Source organism: Struthio camelus, chromosome 30, assembly GCF_040807025.1.
Source record: "Struthio camelus isolate bStrCam1 chromosome 30, bStrCam1.hap1, whole genome shotgun sequence".
In the NCBI taxonomy this organism is placed as follows: domain Eukaryota; kingdom Metazoa; phylum Chordata; class Aves; order Struthioniformes; family Struthionidae; genus Struthio; species Struthio camelus.
In genome coordinates this window covers 289,460-307,095 of record NC_090971.1, presented here as the reverse complement: position 1 = coordinate 307,095, position 17,636 = coordinate 289,460, and the positions used below count along the sequence as shown (strand labels likewise).

General features: G+C 54.7%; 2 protein-coding genes across 8 annotated transcripts in view; both read right to left on the bottom strand.

The window, feature by feature from the left end:
- SNX27 (sorting nexin 27) overlaps nt 1-1,316 on the bottom strand; it is a 42,032-nt gene extending 40,716 nt beyond the window's left edge. Inside the window, exon 1 of one of the 2 annotated variants that reach the window (XM_068922005.1) lies at nt 1,007-1,316. In XM_068922005.1, coding sequence (XP_068778106.1) covers nt 1,007-1,296 — 290 coding nt within the window. In that variant the 5' untranslated portion in view covers nt 1,297-1,316. The remainder of the gene's footprint in view (nt 1-1,006) is intronic. The other variant, XM_068922006.1, reaches the window with a different exon arrangement.
- Nucleotides 1,317-2,136: 820 nt separating this feature from the next.
- Nucleotides 2,137-17,526, bottom strand: TUFT1 (tuftelin 1). Of its 6 annotated transcripts, none has more exons than XR_011136606.1 (13): nt 17,417-17,511; nt 12,727-12,801; nt 12,227-12,331; nt 11,702-11,788; nt 9,616-9,696; nt 9,168-9,239; nt 8,390-8,503; nt 6,764-6,892; nt 5,935-6,029; nt 5,186-5,291; nt 4,514-4,697; nt 3,552-3,652; nt 2,137-3,258 (listed from the first exon to the last, which is right to left on the bottom strand). XR_011136606.1 is itself a non-coding variant. In XM_068922065.1 (13 exons), exons 1-13 carry the CDS (start codon nt 17,474-17,476, stop codon nt 3,204-3,206), a joined length of 1,164 nt encoding a protein of 387 aa, XP_068778166.1. In that variant the 5' UTR covers nt 17,477-17,526; the 3' UTR covers nt 2,137-3,203. The 6 variants fall into 6 exon arrangements, 4 of the variants coding, with proteins under 4 accessions (XP_068778166.1, XP_068778168.1, XP_068778167.1 ...); XM_068922065.1 differs by having other exon boundaries at nt 4,514-4,597; nt 17,417-17,526; XR_011136607.1 differs by lacking the exon at nt 9,616-9,696.
- Nucleotides 17,527-17,636: the final 110 nt, after the last annotated feature.

Sequence of the window (17,636 nt, the reverse complement as noted above, 5' to 3'; positions counted from 1 at the left end):
CTGGAGAGAGATGGCAGCACACCACCTTCCTCATCTACTAACTACGATCCTTTCTGCTCTGAGATCCAGAAGATCTCCCCTCAGAACAAAGGTGGAGGGAAAAATCTCCCCAAGGACGGGAGGTCTGAGAGGCCACCAAGGCAGACGTGCATGTTGGAGGGGACCTTTAGATTCACCCTCAAAGGGAGAGGCTCCCTATAGAGAAAGAACAGCCCTCATTTCCCCAGAGGGGCTCTTTCATGGGGCAGCGTCTTTCAATTCATCCATACGCTCCATCCCACAGAGAAGGAGGTGGGCTCTAAAAACCTCAATGAGGGGGAGGCTAGCCCACATTCCCCCATAAAGAGACAATAGCCCACAACCTGTCTGTAGAAAGAGATACCCAAGAACCCTCAAGCGAGGGGAGACACCAGTCCACAGCCCCTCTGTATAAAGCGGACTCCCAGGAAGGGGAGGCTGGCCAACACCCCCAAAAGTTCCAGGGGAAGTGTAGGCTGGCCTGGCCCCCCTCATAAGGGGTCCAAAGGCCCTGGTGCGGACCAGTCACTACCAAAAGGGTACCCCAAAGCCCCTGATGAGGGGATGGCACCAGGCCCCCCATCAAGGCTCCCAATAAGGAGAAACTGGCATAGTCCTCCCCATCCCTCCCAGTAAGGGCCCCCTCGCAAGATCCCCATGAGACGAAATAAGGCCAGACCCATCCCCCCCAATAGGAACTCCCACCCCAACGAAGCCTCGGTGAGGAAAAGCTGGCACGGCCCCCCCCTCCCCAAAGCCTCCCGTGAGGGGAGAGCAGCCCAGGCTTCCCAAAAGACCCCCCGCGCCCCCACCCCCGCTGAGGGGTGGGGGACCAGCCCAGCCTCCCCCAAGTCTCCCCCAGGCCCCCGGCGAGGTCCAGTCCCCAGCGAGGAGGCTGAAGGAGTCCCCTCCCTCCCCGGGACCCCGAGCAGGGCGGGCGGCAGCAGGGCAAGGGCGCCCCGGGCGGCGGCGGCCCCCCCGTACTCACACCTCCAGGATGCGGTCCCCCTTGCGCACCCCGGCGCGGTCGGCCGCCCCGCCGCCCAGCACGGCGCTGACATGCTGCAGCGGGGCGTAGAGCTCGCCGTTGATGCTCCGCAGCTGGCCGCCCTCGCTCACTTGGCCGCGCACGTTGAAGCCGTAGCCGGACTCCGACTTGACAATGCGGACGACGCGGGGGCCGCCCGGCCCGGCCAGGGCCCCGCCGCCGCCGCCGCCGCCGTTCCGGTGCGGCGCCGCCGCCGAGCGCGGCAGCCCTTCACCCTCTTCGTCCGCCATCTTGGCGAGCAGCGCCCGGCCGGCCCGTCACGCGACCGCCGCCGTGCCGGCCACCGTAGGACACCGCCCCCCCACCCTCTGCCAGGGGGCGATGGGAAACGTAGGCCGAAAGCGCTGCGGGGGCGGGCAGGCGGGCGGCGCGGAGCACGACGGGAAGGGCAGGCAACGCGAGGGCTTCTGGGAGCTGTAGTACCGGCCCTAAGGTGTTTCCACGGCAACCGGGGGGGGGGCGCGCCACGACGACGCTTTTCTGGGCTCCCTTTGAGCACAGGGCGTGCGGGGCTGGCAGGGCGCAGGCAGCCGCGGAAGAGGGAGAGGCCAGCGGCTCGCCCTGCGGGCAGGCGGCCCGGCAGGCCCAGAGCAAGGCCCTCACCCTCAAGGGCAGGGGCCATGTTGTGCCGCCCCCACCAGGGGTAGGAGACACCATCGGAGGAGGGCAGCAAGGCCCCAGACTGCCCCCCAGGCAGGGCGGCGCAAGGGTGCTTCCACAGCCCTGGGAGACGCAGGGAGCTGGAGGAGCTTCCTTCTGGCCCCCAGCCTGGCCTCTAGGGCAGGCGGGGCCCAGCAGCAGCTGGGGCCTGTTTCATTTGCCTGCTTGGCTGCTTAGCCTGGCCCTCAGCAAGCTCAGCAGCAGGACTCAGGTCTGAAGCATTAGACACAGCACCGGCCCCATCCCTGGGAGTAAAGGGGCCCAGGAGGGTGAATAGGAAGTCTAGCAGTTTGACACACCAGCACAACAAAAAACTACAATGCCTGTTGCCCCCTAGAGAAGCAGGGAGCTGAGCAAGAGGAGCAGCTTAGCCAGAAAAACCCAATCCACACCACATCCCAGCACCTGTGCACTGTTAACATCATGTATTCAATTGGCTACAGGTTGACAAATTAAGACCTTCATGTTTTTGGTATTAACAGTTGTGAGGCACGTTTACAGCATGTTGTCTCACCTCTCTGGTCAGTACAAATGCTAACAGCATTCCTCTGGATTTACCCAAGCTCCTTTACTAAGCACAGGCGCACACACACACACACAGGACAAGCTCATAACCTCACAAGCCCAGAGGAGGCTGCTTGGTATTTTCCAGTTCAAACATGGGACAGGCAGTCCTCAAATATGCTCCCTTGGAGTCAGACAGCAGCAATCATGCCTGTCACCACATCATTGGAAGACACCAATAATTTATTGAAATAAATACAGGTACAAACTAAACAGCCTCTGGGTTTAAACACTACACATGTACACTGGGTACAATTTCTCTACCCTCATGAGAAAGGGACTGGGAAAAGCATGTCAATACACTGATTTTGGCCATGTGAACCTTTGCCAAATCTGGAGCAGCCGGATGTGCTGGAGATCAGAGGTGGAGGCTCCTGAATTGTCACCCATTGAGCTTTGTTACAGGAAGGATTCCGGTTTCAGGAGGATTTCTTCTTTGTAAGAGTGAATTAAAAACAAAATTAAACCCCAAGTCCATGGTGGCAAGCAGAAATCTGAAGAGAGGGCTCCATTCATACGGGGCCCTTCAGAAGCAACGGCTGCTCACAGAGCAACCCAGGCAAACCCAGGACTGACCAGGGAAAGCAAGCTGGGCTCTCCAGCTAGAGAGGTGCCTTGTACACACCAGGGCCAGCTGGTCTCAGCCTTCCTAGCCAGTCTCCACCAAACTGACATCCACATGACCCTGGGGCCCAGCGGGGGACAGCAGAGTGGACACTTCATAAACCTCCTTCCTCTGCCAGGACCTCCCCGGCAATGTCTGCCCCTGGGTACCACAGTTCTCCAGGGGCACTGCCCTCCGCTGACTGGTCTGGGGAGACTGAGCACAGAGGCCAGAGCATGGCAGCCAAGCAGGGAAGTCCAGTCAGTGATAACAAGGGGAGAGTCTTCAGCTCGGATCAGCCCTCGAAACTCATGTTTCCACCACTCGAATGAGAGGCAGTGGCTTGGGGCCCGTCACCCTTTTGCTGCAAGAGAGAAAGGATATATTCAGCCAGCTCAAAAGGAAAACCTGCAGGATAAGTCCTGTCCAAGCCCTGGTAGGTGACTATCCTCTTCAACCACCCACAGGAGGGATCTTTACTCCCCTGGAGTAAACTCCAGAGTAACTTCACAAGGGCAGAGGAAGTAACCCTGAGTCCAGCACCATCTCCAAGACTGCATCTCCTGCTTCCACAGATAAGACATGGACCAGCAGATGAAACTACTGAGCAGCTTGGCAGGCCCCCCTGTCACAGGAGGATACATGCTCCCCATGTACCTGCTCACATACTCCGATTTTGAGCGTGCCCTGGAGCTGTGGCCACCGTGACTGACTTGCTTCTCGATCAAGTGCTCTATACGGTCATGCATCTCCAGATTCTGCAAAGAGATCAGAGCCACAGTTAGCGCAGGGCAGCTGGGGACAGAAGGGCTGCTAGGACACAGATGACTTGCTGGGAAGTAAGAGGAATGCTCCAGTATAACCTCTTGAAATGGGGCAGCTTTTTCCTGAGGGAAATAAAACCCAACCCTCCACAAGAACTGCTCACTGAAAGGAGAGCCAGATCTTATAAACTACCTCTGGCTAACAGCTTAATTGAAAACATGGAAATCCACGTGTTTGCAACCTCTCTAGCTGGGGCAGGAAGTCAGTTCTGCTTTCTGCCTGGCTTCAGAGGGCTTTGCATGCACACACACTGTCCCCATGCAGACATTAGCAAAATAAGTCACCAAGAAGAGAAGGAAGTGCTAGAACTGCCAGTGCGGGCTCTGATTTTATCCAAAAAAGGAGAGAAGTTTGACACACATTACAATCCTAGAGGCTGGAATGCAATTTTAATTTTTGACAGGCACACAATTAACTCCACCTTTGTGAGCAAGAAGGGTTTTGCTGCCAGAGCAAAGTGCTCCATGAGATTATTCTGAACTCAATTTGAGTTCACAGCTGCTTCAGCAATCCTGGCTTCATCAGAAACCATCACACTAGCTTCAAGAACCCACAGGACCCTCAGGGCTCCAGGGGGCACGTTCCTCTGCTCAAAGCAGGTGTCACTGCAAGGGAACAGCTTTGCTGCTGGCCACTTTGCCCAGAACCTGACATGCCACAAAACTCATCTCTAACAAGAACAGCTACATCCTGCAGGCGTGAAAGCCAGTCGCACCAGGACGTTTCAACAAAAGGCTCTGAGCTCAGAGTAGACTCCCCTGTCCACCCCCCGAGACAGCCCTGGTAGGACACACCTCAGCCTCCAAGTAAGCGACCTTCTCCTTGAGCTCCTGGATCACAGCATCTTTGGCCTGAATCACCGTTTTGGAGTTCTGGAGCTGTAAAAGAAGGTTCACACCAGCTACAAATCCCTCTTGTGTATGCCTGAGCTGGAGAAGTGTCTAGGAAGGAGGGCAGCTTAGCCAGCCATCCTTCCACCTGTAAACACCCACAACATTAACGACAAGGTCTGCATATAAACCAATCAAAAAAGCCTCAAATTAAGTCTGAGAATTAAGCCATAGCTGAAGGAGCCTCCACTCCTACAGCTGCGATTTAACTCTTTCAGCAGCCCAAATTGGGTGCACAGCAGTCCTTTTATTACCCTCCCTGGCCCAGGAAGGGCTGCCACTGCCATTGCTGCCACAGCTAGCATTGAAGCCCTTTGGGCTCTCACCACAGGGTCCATTGCCACTTCAGGGCAGCAGGACAGGGCTCCAGCTGCCTCTGAACCTGTGTCCCTTTGGTTTGCAAAGGGAATCGCCCCCACAAACTAGCACTCCTTTGCTTCCAAGCAGCTCATTCAAGACACTTTTTTAACCAACCCAGCAGGACCCTGCGAGCCCAGTCCCTTCTGGCTGTTCCCAGGCCAGCTCTGCCCCCATCCATCCTCCCACCCCAGAGGCACCCAGCCTTGCTCCTCTCACCTGCTCGATCATCTGGCGTACTTTGCGCTGCTGGCTTTTCAGCATGTCATCCAGATGGTGTATCTTCTCCCGCAGCATGGCCACCTCCTTCTCCAGCTTGGCTGACCTAGGAAAACAAATGGAGAGTCCAGGAGCCACTGGCTGGCTTCCCAGGAAGGGGAAAGCGTCTAGCACCTGCTCAGCTATGCCCAGAGCAGCTTTTATCAGCCAGGTCTCTACAGCTGCATAGCTCTTGAAACACATCGACTAGACAAGGTAAAGAGAGGCAGAGACAAAATCTATTCAAACAGGAGCCACAAGGACTACCAGCAACAGTCTGCAGGGACACAGGAATATCAAGAAGAGTCAGGCCACAAAACAAGGCCTTCAAGAAATAAATCACTGCCAATTAACCTCTGGAGCACATGGATACTGGCTGGGTGTTGCAAATCCTACATGAAGGGGAGGATTGGCTGGTCTTGAGGCTCCCTAATCAGGACAAAACCTGCCTGGAGCTCTCCAGCCCGCAGCATGACCACTAGAGGTCTCCAAGCTGTCCAGCTCCAGAGCCTTGGTTTTCAGAGCAGAGCAAAGCTGCAGAAGGTATTTGGAGATTAGTCAGCACTTGGGAGTAGGGCGCTGTTTTGCAAGCCAGAGAGCGAGCACACCCTTCACAGGAATGTGCAGTCATGCCCCAGCGAGCTGACACCCCAACCCAGCGGCATGGGCTTGCTCTGGAGGTGGCAGCCAAGCTGGAGGCCAAGCCTCACCGGTCTTGTTCGGCGAGCTTGTCACCTTCCACACTTCTCAGCCTCGCCAGCTCGGCTTCACCTTCTTTCATCTTCAGCAGCAAACTCCTGTGCTCCTGCAGCAGAGCAAGAGGCCGCATTACACACAGGGAAACAAGTCACAACACATGCAGGGAACTACAAACACCCAGGGAGCCAGGCAGACTTGGCTCAGCCTTGCTGCAAGACCTTTGGGTTGTTTTCATGAGCACTAAATTTACATGCAAGAGAAGATAGGTAAGGGCAACCACAGAGATGACCGATGGCAAATGTCCCACTCCTTTTCCCCTAGGTTACAGGCAGGCACAAAGCAGTCTCCTTCCCTGCTGTTGGGCCAGGCAGCAGTCTCAGATTGCTTCACACTCATACTAAACTGTTAGATTTATGAGTTTAATATTACAAGCAGACCACAGCAAAGAAAAAGAAAAAACCCGCAAGGTTGTGTTAATGCCCCCATGAGAGGAAGAACCAGGCAGCTGTCTAGACTGCATGCACGTTTCTAGGATACCTAGAAGAAAAGGTGTGCACACAGCAACCAGATCTTCTAGACCCAAGTAACACAAGCAGCAGGCTCAAGATAGCTCTTTGTCTGATGCTTTCAGGTTAAGCCTGGTTAGGAAGTCAAACTCTCCACACGGTACTCTGCAGTGGGTCCAAACAAGAGATACATCTCCATGTGCACTGCAGCCCAGAGGGTCTGTGCTGAGCAATGTCAAGCTCAGCGCCACTGGGCTTCCCCACTGCACCCGCACAGTGGGATCAGGCAGCTCTGCTCGTCAAGCCAGCCCCACTGCAGCTTTGGGGACAATACCTTTTCCATCCCTGCCAGGAGTCTCTGTAGCTCATCCACCTGCACCTCCTTTTCCACCACATTCTTCTCTGCTCTCTGCAGGGCAGAGCTTGTTTGCTCCACTTCCTCCTGGTACTGCGAGACTGTCCGCTGCGAATGAGATTGAGACCCCTTTAGCACCGACCTTGGTGCACCCAGACACCAAAGCCACTAGAAACCCTCTCCCGAGCAATGTTTTGAAGCAGCACTGCTGCTTGAAGCTTTGGCAGGCAGATTTTGCTGAAGGCAGCTGGGTGTCTCAGCAAACAGCCCAACATGCTTCAGAGAAGAGGTTCTTTAGAAAGCTTGCCCAGCTTCAAAGCACTTCAAAGGAGCAAGCACTTAAATGCTATAGCAACAAACGCACCTCAAATGCAAAAACATGTTCATTCTCAGCTGCACATGTTCTGGGGCTGTCTGCAAGCTCCTCTTGGGCCACCTGCCTGAGAAACTGATCTCAGGCCCCAGCCCCACTCATGCATCAACAGCTCAGGAGCAGATAAGGGACAAGAGTGCAGAGCCCCACTGAAGCAGGCTCAGACCACAAGACAAACTGAGAACATCTGGATGCTGCTGGTAGGATCAGGACCCCATGAGACACCCATGCCAGGGATCCCCAACATTGCCATCAAAGCTCATGGCCCACAGTCAGCATCACAGCTACATCCGCTCCAGCGCAAGAAGTGGCACAAAGACCCTAACACACTGCCACAAACATGCCCAGCAACGTCCCGAGCACAAGCACAGATGCACTCAGCACAGGTACTGCCATCGAAAATGGATGTCACCTCGCTGGAGGAAAAGGTCGTTGCTCATACCCACTTCCCCAGTGGATGAGGCGAGCGCTGTCCCCCAGCCCGCTCTAGGGAAGCCCCTAGGCTGCCTGGGACCAGTTTGGTCTGTGGGACAGGATGTGAGCTGGGACATCACCTCTCCCACCAGCCACCTGCAGCCTCGGAGCAGCCAGGTAAAGCATTTAGGCCCAACCTATCCGGGCAGTGAGCAGTCACAGGAAAACAAAGCAAAGGGGACCACTAATCACCAGCACTGAGGAAGTGAGGAAAGCAAATGTGGCAGCTTTGTCAGCACCGCTTGGCAGAGAGAAGCGGTCATCACTGACAGGCACAGCCCACCTTGCCCGTTGCGCTCCCATGGTTTCATCCCAGGCTGCCAATGACAGTGGCTGCAGCACCACTGGAGACACCACCTTACAACCTTGTTGCTGCTTCTATTTTATTTAACTGGGAAAGCATTTACAACTCCATACTAGCTTGGGTAAACACAGAGGCCGTTTGCTAGGGTTTGACTAGACCTATAGGAGCCAGGCCTTAATCCCTGGTGCGTTTGAGCAGCAGGCAGCATGCTCTGAGTCTGCTGCTCTGCAAGGATAAACCAGATGTTCAGCTGCCCAAATCCAGCTGGGCTCATCAGCCTGGAGCCCAAGCCACCCCAGCCTGTTCCTCCCCAGCAGGAATGGCTAACGCACACCTCAATCACACACTGACACACCTGCCCCAGCCCTGTGATCTGCAGCTGGACTGCAGAGGTTCACGCACCCACGCAGCTTCCCAGACCATGCTCTCCCAACAGAGAAATGCCCATAGTCACCTCAAAGGCCGCCTTCTCCAACTGATGGCGCTTCTCGGCCTCCTGCAGCTTTGCAAACAGCCTCTTTGCCGTCTGCCGGACTTTCTCCACGTCATCTCCTGAGTAATCCTCTTCCTGCAGAGAGGTTAACAGGACAGGCTCAGCAGTAAGGAGATTTCAAAGGATTCCCCCCCTCCTTTCTGTGGGCAGCACCGTTGGTTGAAAGCCTACAACATCAAATCTCAGCATGGATGATGAGAGGAGCTCCCATCCTTACCTCCCACCCTTCAGCAACAGCTTCCAGCCCTCAAGATAACACATGCAATATCCTTTGGTTGCCTTCCAAGCCCTGTTTGCAGGGATGCCATAGTGATCCATGCTTGGGAAACCCAAAACCCAGCAACAGGAACCAAGTCCACAGCAACTGAGCCTGAAATTCCAAACCCCAACCCTGAGCTACTGTTCAGATGGTTTTCTGCTTCCAGGCAGAGCATCTGCCCTGGCCAGGGGAAAACAAAATTAAGAGCTTAAGAAATATTTACCAACTTCAGACTTCTGTGAGCCCTGCTTCTAAAAAGTTCTCAGAGATCTAAAAACCCATTATGTACATTTTATAATAAAGCTGCAGTCCATTTCTGACCTGATGCTGATAGAAGACTAATGCTACAGCTAGCTGTAAAAGGCAAGGCAGAAGTGTCTGATCGCATGCAGGCTCCAAGTTGCCTGCTGGGAGGAAGATTTCAAAAGAAAAGCCAGTGCGTCTGTTCATAATTCAGAAATCCCCCTTTTGGCTACATACCTGATCCTCCCAGGAATCGGCACGTAGCCTCTCTGGGTAGAGCCAGCTTCCGTTCTGCTTTTCCAACACGACCTATTTAAGGAAAGGTCACACCAACTGCCATGTAATGCTTCCCAGCCTAGCCACTTGCAAAAAAGCAAACAGTCGCATGCAGACAGCTAGCTCTGGGGCACCACAGCAACTTGAGAAGGGAGTGGTTTTTTTTTTTTTTTTTTTTGCACATAAACATGCATTAGCGCATTTGGCCAGCCAATGCATGTTGCTTACTGACTCCTCATTACTTGCTTCTGCAGGTTTCTAATTTTACCTGTAAGCAGTGCTGAGGTGGCTTTTACTCGCCACAAGCACCTCAGCCTTGGGCCCCTTTTATCATTTTCTGGACCCAAAGATGACATCTTGTTTAAAAAAAAAAAAGTGTCATTTAAAGCCCGAGAAATGTTCCCGTTACCTGTGCAGGCTGTTTATCTCCTTGTCTGTTCTCAAGTTTACTACTTAAGTCTTCCCGCAGCTTCTTCAAAGAACTTCTAGCCTGGCAAAGGCAAGTCAATTTAGCTTGATCTGCATGAACAGTGCCACTCAGCCCAACAGAAATCAAACGGAGGCACAGCAGCTCAGATGACACCCTGCGCCAAGACGCAATCAATTGCTTCTGTACCAACTTGTATTCTGGTTTTGCTCGAGACCTGCCTGCAAGCAGTGCTCTCTGCAGCAGTTATGATCCATTGCTAGGCAGCTTTATCATAGGATCACAGGCAAAAAAAGCAACAATCTGGAGACGCTACTGATTTTTCAGTAATCATTGATTTTGCCTTTGAAGAGATCACCACAAGCCACAGCTTGGAAGTGCTGAAAAGACCCCAGCTGTTCCCCAGCTCTGTCCCTGCCACCCTGCAGGACTCGGACAAGTAGAGTCTTGACTTGCAGCTACCTGAATTAGTCAGAGAAAGGGAGCCAGGGGAATGACTTATGGGCCTTTTCCTCAGCCATAGCAAATGCCGACGGGCTGCGACTCCAGTGTTTTTCCAAGAGAAAAAGCTTCTCAAAGCATTACGGCGTGGCTTTGTCCTGCCCCCCAGTAACACGCTGCTGGATTTTAGAGACCCAAGGCAGCGGGGTGAAGCCGTTCACCTAAGAGCGGGCAGTGGCAGGACTGCGCAAGAGCACACCATGTTGCTTGTGGGGCAGCAATTGAGTCCTTAACCCAAGGATGGCAGTCAGTTACTCTGCTCCAGCTAGATCAAGACATCCAAAAGGTTTTTTGATTGCACGAGCCAGTGCAGAGCACTTTTCTTCAACGCAGACGGACTGGTACCAGCACCACATCTTACTGGTTTAGCTTATTCTCTGGTTTTCACATGCAGGATTAAGTTGTACTGCACGATTATGCCGCTTCAGCTATTCTGATAGGGCTACAGCCTTCACAGCAAGACAAGGGCTAAGTCACACACGACTGTTACTAAGAGGCCTTTTGAAACCTGACTCCTGTTTCCATCCCAGCTGCTGGGAGCTAGAGGAAAGCTCACATCAGAAGAGATGAAGTGGAAGCCCCAGCAGTGGGGAGGATTGCACACAAAATGGCAGCATCCAGGCAGTTAAGAGATAAGGTCTCAGTGTCTAATGCTTCCTGACCACCCCCCCCCCCCCCCCCCAGGGCTTGAGCCCTGGGAATGTTCGAGCATCCGGATGGAGTCTGTATTGCAGACAGGAGGCAGCATGAACACTGTTTTCTTACGGGGTGGGGCGGGAGGGGCATGCATTTTGGCAGAGGAGTCAGAAGGATGCCATAAAAGATCTGGAGACTGCACTACCAGATCTGCCCCTCGCTTCTCCCTGGGACCAGGGCCCAGCATAGAAACTCCCCACTGAGAGCAAGCCCAAATTTAAATTTGGGAGTTGGGGTTGTTCTTTTTTGCCAAGTCAAGCTACCCAGACCAGAACATGCATGCAACCGCTTCCATGTCTTGCAACCAGCTCTCTCCACCTCTCCAGAAATAACATCCCCACCAGGAGCAGAGGAAAGGGTTACTCTCCCAACAGCCTCATCATCCAGTTTACTTTGGGAGATGAGACATACCAAAGAAACTGCCTTTTAACAAGAGGCTCTGGCTGTGCCGCACCCAGGCATGCAGGGGACAGCCTTGGGGGAAAGGCATCACGCAATTCTCTTCAAATTCAGTCCATATAGCAGAGCAATTAGTCAGGCTGAATTAATTTACAGCACTTGATTAGACTAGTGCCCTGTACAGGCAAGTCAACAAACTGGAGTGTTTAGCTCCACTGCCAGTTTGCCAGAGTGGTTCAGATACGCATACTGGGCTCAGCTGGGACATGAGCGCTGCAGCCTGCCAACATCGAGCCCGCATGGGCACCACCTCCATTTCGACAGAGAGGGCAGGAGCAGCCCCACATGCACAAAACCACTGCCAGCCACCCCCAGGGAGAGCAGAGCACCTCAGACCCTTGCAACAAGCCCCCGCCAGCAGCTGCATGTCAGGACAGCACATGCAAGCCCGAGCCCCCACAGACATAGCTACCTCTTGAAGGTAACGAACTTCACTTTTCAGCTGGTTGACATGTTCTTCATGATTCACACTGCCCTCAGCCCTTGCTTTGAGATAAACCTGAGCAAGAGAGATGTTGACACCAGGGAAGCTGTGAGTGAGACTATCCTGACTACAGACAACTCAGTAATGTCAGCAAAAAGCCAGGCTCCTCGGAGACTGGGACACCAGATCCCACAGCTTCCCAAGCCTCTGCAGCCTGTTGCATATTGCTGGCAGCTTTCCCCTTTGCAGTCAACCTTCCCTGGCTTTTTAAGAAGCCACTGCCTCCTCCATGCTTCCTTGCAGGACCCCTGTCCTACGGTTCCAGAGTGGCTGCTCCAGGTTGACCCTGCATCCCGCCAAAGCCTGGGAAGTTCCCCGAGCTGATGCAGGCACTGCAGCAAGTCTCCTGCCCGCACAGGAGCTTCTCACTTGTGTAGCTTCACATGAAATGTTTCTTTCAGTCCCACTTATCACTGAACAAAACTAACAGCAGTGGGAAGCTGACAACTGTACCTTAATGATCTCTTCATCACCGTCGTTGGATTTGATACATTCAGACGCCAGGGAGTGACTATTGCTCAATCTGTTGGCCACCATGGCGAAGGCCTTTCCTACTGGCTGCAAGACACAAAAAAAGGGCAAAGTCTTCAGAAAGACAAGACCAGCTGGAACAGTTTGCCCAGCTTTTATGGAGCGAGCACTAGTCAAATCAGTGTTATGCACTTTGGCAGAGGAACATGGCCATCAAGAACAGTCTAAGAAATCAGCACTGGAGTGTTTAACAGATCAGGAGAGGAATTTTCTACTTCACAAAGCATAAAGCAACTGATCCTCCCTCCAAACACCAGTTTCCCCCTCCCCAAAGTTAGCATGCAAACTTGCATTTCCCACTCCAGCTTGCACACACAAGTTGTGGAATCTTCTTCACCGCAAAGTTCACCCATCTAAAGTTCCACAGGGCAGTTTGGCCATGCCTATGAGAGGCAAAGCATTCATGTGTGGGAGACACGCACCTTCTGCTTCACCTGCTCCTGTCTATCGCCCGGGACGTCGTTTGGCAGAGTGAGCCTCAGTACCTTCACGCTGTCCTAAAATGAGAGGCAGGTTTTAGGTTTTAACTCCCTACAAATCATTCCTATCTGGCTCCAGCCCTGCACAGATTCGGGCCAAGAGCCAGGCCAGTGTGTTTTGAAAGCCAGCTGAGCATCGCCGTAGACCCACGAACAAGCTGCCCACTCCCTTGGTTTGAGCTCCAGCCTACAAACTAACACTTGGATTAAAATGAGTAAGAGTTAGCACACGATGAAGACATTTATCAAATCCATCAGGGCTTGGAGAAGAGCTGTGACCCAGCCAAGACTGAGGTAATGCAGACAGGCTGAAGAAGCAAGTGCTGGACTTGTTTTAACCCTTCATGAGGGGTCATGGCCATTATCGGTCACACCAGCAGGTGACTTGGGTGCTGCTGCAGGACATTCAGCAGAAGCCACAGAGCAGGGCAAAAGCAGCTGCTCTCAGCTCACACTCCAGGACGTAGACGTTTATCCCCCTTTCCTTGCCCTATGCACAACTGACCAAGCTGGAGCCCAATGTGCTTGTGCATGGGTGAACACACGCTGGCACGGCCTGAGCTGAGCCTGTTTTGGTAGCTGCCAGCAAGGCAAACACAGCAGAACAGTCCTTGGAGAACCGACTGCTGCTGCAGCCATGTTCACAGTAAAGAGCTTTGCAGCTTACTGCATCTATGGAGGTGTGAGCTGGCACCAGGTTTGCCTTCACTGCTCTTAGTTTAACTGCTCCCTCAAAGCATTCCTGCTAGCGCAGCAGCTAAAGACACATTTCAGTGGTGTTCAGGACACTAGCAAGTTTTTAAGGAGATGGACAGAGAGCTAGAGTATATAAACAGCCTTAAAGCAGAGGGTGCAGACACCCAGAGTGCTCCAGCCCTGTGCTTGAAGGAGCCCATTGGCAACCTGCCATCCTCCACACCGGCACAGAGCACCCTTGGTGTAGCGCAAACCCACCCCTTCCCGGCAGGACCTGCTTCCAGGTGTCACCAATACAGCCTCCAAACCAGGAGCTGCTCAGAGGCTTCGCTAGCCTTGATAAGCGACAGCAGCAGAGGCAGCACCAGAGAGCTGGTGGGTGCCCCTGTGGCCATGGGCATCCCCCCCGCCTTGCCACACCTCAGACACATCAGCTTCCTGCTCTCCAAAGCACCACCAAGGTAGTCCTGCCTCACCATCTCCAAGCATGCTTTTTGCCATTCAAGTCCCAACAAGCCATCTGTTTGTTTCCAAAATATTGTGCATGCACTGCTCTCCCAAACACTGGCTCGCTGGGAAATTAAGAGCCCTCCTACAGGTCTTTGCCAGAGCCAAATACTGATCATCCCCTTCACTCCCCCAAATGAAGGCAATTATCCAGTGCACACTTCTCTAGAGCTCTGCTAGCACTCAACAGCGCTCATCGTTGAGCCAGGTACTTGCCTGCAACTTTTACACAGGAAACGTTTTCCCAGATGAGAACCGAGGAGTTAGAAACTACCTTTGGAGCAATATAAGCACTAGGAGAGGTTGAGGTAGAGAAAGCATCCAAAGCAGCTGATATTTTTGGTAAGAGTTAGGAATTGTTCATGAGTTTTACACCAGGGGAAGTGACTTCAGGCAGCATCCACAAGCAAAACATCACCCGCTTTTCACACAGAACTGCCACTGAAAGCAAATGGGAGGCAGGGACGAGCAGCATCAGAGCTGTCCTCGCCTCAGCCTAACTCTTACAGGGAAGAGATATCCATAGACAACCAGCGCCAGGGTATTGCCTCTGCTCAGGGGCAGTTAAGCAGCATCTGTGCTCTTTGGTGACTCAGTCTGCCAGCGCCTTTTGCTCCTCAGCCATTTTGGTGCTCTGGGAAGTCCTGCCTTGACGCTAAGAAACCTCAGGTCAAACCACCAGGAAGCAAACAGTGCCAATGCAGACCTGGGAAAGGCTCCTCCTGGCTGCATCCGCCCGGCGCGTCTCAGCCGGCCGCTCACCGGCTCGTTCTCCTCCCCGCGCAGCCAGCACCTCTGCCGCGAGGGAAGGGAAGCCAACGCACCTCTCCCGGCCATCTTAGGCAGCCAGCTGCAAGCCAGGAGTTTGAGCAGCCTCTCTGGGCTGCAGGGGGAGAAAACCAGCTTTTTCAGGGCTTTTAAGGTGGGAAAGGCAGGTGCAACCCCTCTCCCCCCACCCCCCCAAGCTTGTTTTTCTACAGTAACCTTCACCACAGTGAATTGTGTCAGCTCCAGCTGTAGGAGAGAAAAAGGAGCCCGTTTTTCTCTAGTGGAAAACCTGTTGCAGGACCGGGAGGTGCGAGTTCCCCTCTGCAAGGGGGGAGACGCCGGTGGCCAGCCTGGAAGCGCAGAGTCGGGTGCTCTGCCAGGCAGGCGCAGGCCTCCGACCGGGCACAGCCGACGCAATGCAGGTTTAACACGTGTCCCCCCAGGTCAGCTGCGAAAGGGCACCAGCCGCGGGCGGGCTCGAAGCAACAAAAGTTCACTAGATCCTTGCCTGCTGCCAGGCAGTTTTCTGGAGAATTAGCCTGTCTAGCGCACAACAGGAATAACTCTGAGGGCTGTCCCAGCCGGCCCTCCTGCGGGAGACATCCGCGCTCCCAGCGGGGCATGGCTTACCCCATCTTTTGTCCCCCTCCGCAGCACCGAATCCACCTCCACCCGGAAGAGCGGAGCCACAGGAACGCCCCGCGCCAGCTGGCCCCACTTGTTTACCTCTGGGCTATCAGGAAATCAGCTCTGCCAACGCTCACTACCTGTTTACGAGTCGTAAGCTGCTCCGTGCCTCTCCGAAACGAAGGGGACAGGAAATTTCAGGGTCCTCCCCCCCATTATTTTCTGCGGACAGCAGAGCATTTCGCAACATCATGACTGTCCCGGGAGGATGGAGGACCTTGCACTCACCTCCTGGAGTGCCTCATGTTGGAAAAAGTCTTGTAGGGCAACCGCTTCCTGCACACCCTAACCATACACTGGTGCACGGGGTTACTCAACCCAGCAGCACGCGTTGCTCTCAACACACCCTGCGCTGCATGTTTATGGCTTTTACTACCAGCCTCGGGAATTAACAACAATCTGGAGAGCTTAGCGAGGTTTGTTTTCTCACTACAGCAAAGAACCAACAGTCAGAGGAGTTTCAGCGGAACAGTTACGCTCCCATCTGGCATGCTTTCCCTTTTGGTCTCAGTCATCCAGAAAGAGCCGTTTCCCTTGAAATTTAAGGTGAGGGACAGATGGGAAGACGAGGCTAGCAGTCAGGACAGGCTTTCAGGTACACCAAAGTTGTTTAAGTCTTTTGGCACATTGTTTGTTGTCAAGCCCAGCATAAAACCCCACTTGAGAAGCCAAAAACTTTAGAAACCTTTGGGAAGACGCTGGGTAAAAGGCTGGTTGAAGGGAGAGATACTAGCTCTGCTCCACAGAAACCATTCACAGACCAGCCCCAGGAGAAAGAGACCGGGAAAACCACCAGAACAACCTCCTGCATCACAGGGAGAGGGCTTGGAGGAGAAGCAGCCCTGTCCAAGGGCCCCGGAGAGAGTGGCGCGATGCTGATGACACCACATGGTTTTGCAACCATGGCCAAGTCACTTCATCCATCCCAACTGTTAAATAAGAACAGGCCTGACCTGACCCAGAGGGGATCATCAGGGATCATTAGCAAATAGCTCCAGTGTTTAGAGATACCCAGGGTTACAGAGGCATTTATCACCCTAATAACTTATTAGCCAAACTCAGCAATCATTCCTTATAAGGCCAGAAAGCTGCAGGGAATTAGGACTCTCCTGTCAAGACTCAAAGATGAGTCACTCCAGCAGGGGATGGATTCAGGAGCCAGGCAGACACCAGCCCAGCAGAAGGAACCAGGCACCGAGCATTTGCTCTCCAGCACTGAGACCAACAGTGTTTTAGGGGATCCCCCTGCACACATCCCATCACGATCCAGGAAAAAGAAAAAAAAAAAAACAAAGCCAAACTGCCCACCACAAGCCTTTCTTGCCAGGCAATCAGGCAGGTGGGCTTTGCCCCTTTCCAGGGCAGGGCCGGCACCTTGGCACGCTCAGCTCACCCCACGCACAGGGACCCAGCTAGGCAGCTGCCAGCCGCACCCGGGAGCGATCGTCGAACTGCCGACCGCAACTGAGCAAACTGAACAACAAGGAAGAGAAAACGAGAGGCCGTTCAGCAACCGAGCGAGCAATCACCAAGAGATACTTGCTACCGGGTGCTCCGAGCACGTGTCTCCTCGCCGCAGTCCCACAGTAACCGCAAGCTACGCGACAGGGATGCTGAAAACCGAAGAGATCGTCATAAACCAGCGAGAGAAAGCGCGTCTGAGCGAGACCACCCGCAGGCGGGGTTTCCCACGAGGGGAGCGAGCGCGGCGGGAGCCGGCGGGCACCGCGGCCGGACGCGCCGGGCCAGCGCGGGAGCGCCGCTCGCCGGCCCGCCGGCCCGCCCGCCCGCCCGCCCGCCGCGTCGGGGCAGCGAGGTGCGGGACCCCGGGCGGGCCGTCAGCCGCCGGAGCGGGGCAGCACAGCGCTGCCGGAGCTCGACGGCCCAGCCGCTCCCGCCCCCCCGAAAGCGAAGCGGGAAACCTAACGGGCGGCGCCCGGGCCCCGGCGGGCGCAGCCCCCCGGCCGCGGCTCACCGGGCTCTCGCCGCGGGGCCGCACGTCCAGCACCGCGCACCAGCCCTCCAGCCCGTTCATGGCCCCGCGCCGCCGCCGCCACTGCGGCGCCGCGCCGCGCCCGCCCCTTCTATACGGCCCCGCCCCGCCGGAGCCCCGCCCCAGGCCCCGCCCCTGCTCTAGCCACGCCTCTGGTGGGTTGGCCACGCCCCCACTCGTGCTAGCCCCGCCCCCGGCGTGC

Coding starts and splice junctions, on each gene's coding strand:
- TUFT1 (XM_068922065.1), bottom strand. CDS start 17,476: ATGAACGGGCTGGAGGGCTGGTGCGCGGTGCTGGACGTGCGGCCCCGC. Junction 8,504..9,167: donor CCGATTCCTGGGAGGATCAG/GTATGTAGCCAA, acceptor ACCTCTCTGCAG/GAAGAGGATTACTCAGGAGA. Junction 6,030..6,763: donor TCCTGGCAGGGATGGAAAAG/GTATTGTCCCCA, acceptor GCTCTGCTGCAG/GAGCACAGGAGTTTGCTGCT.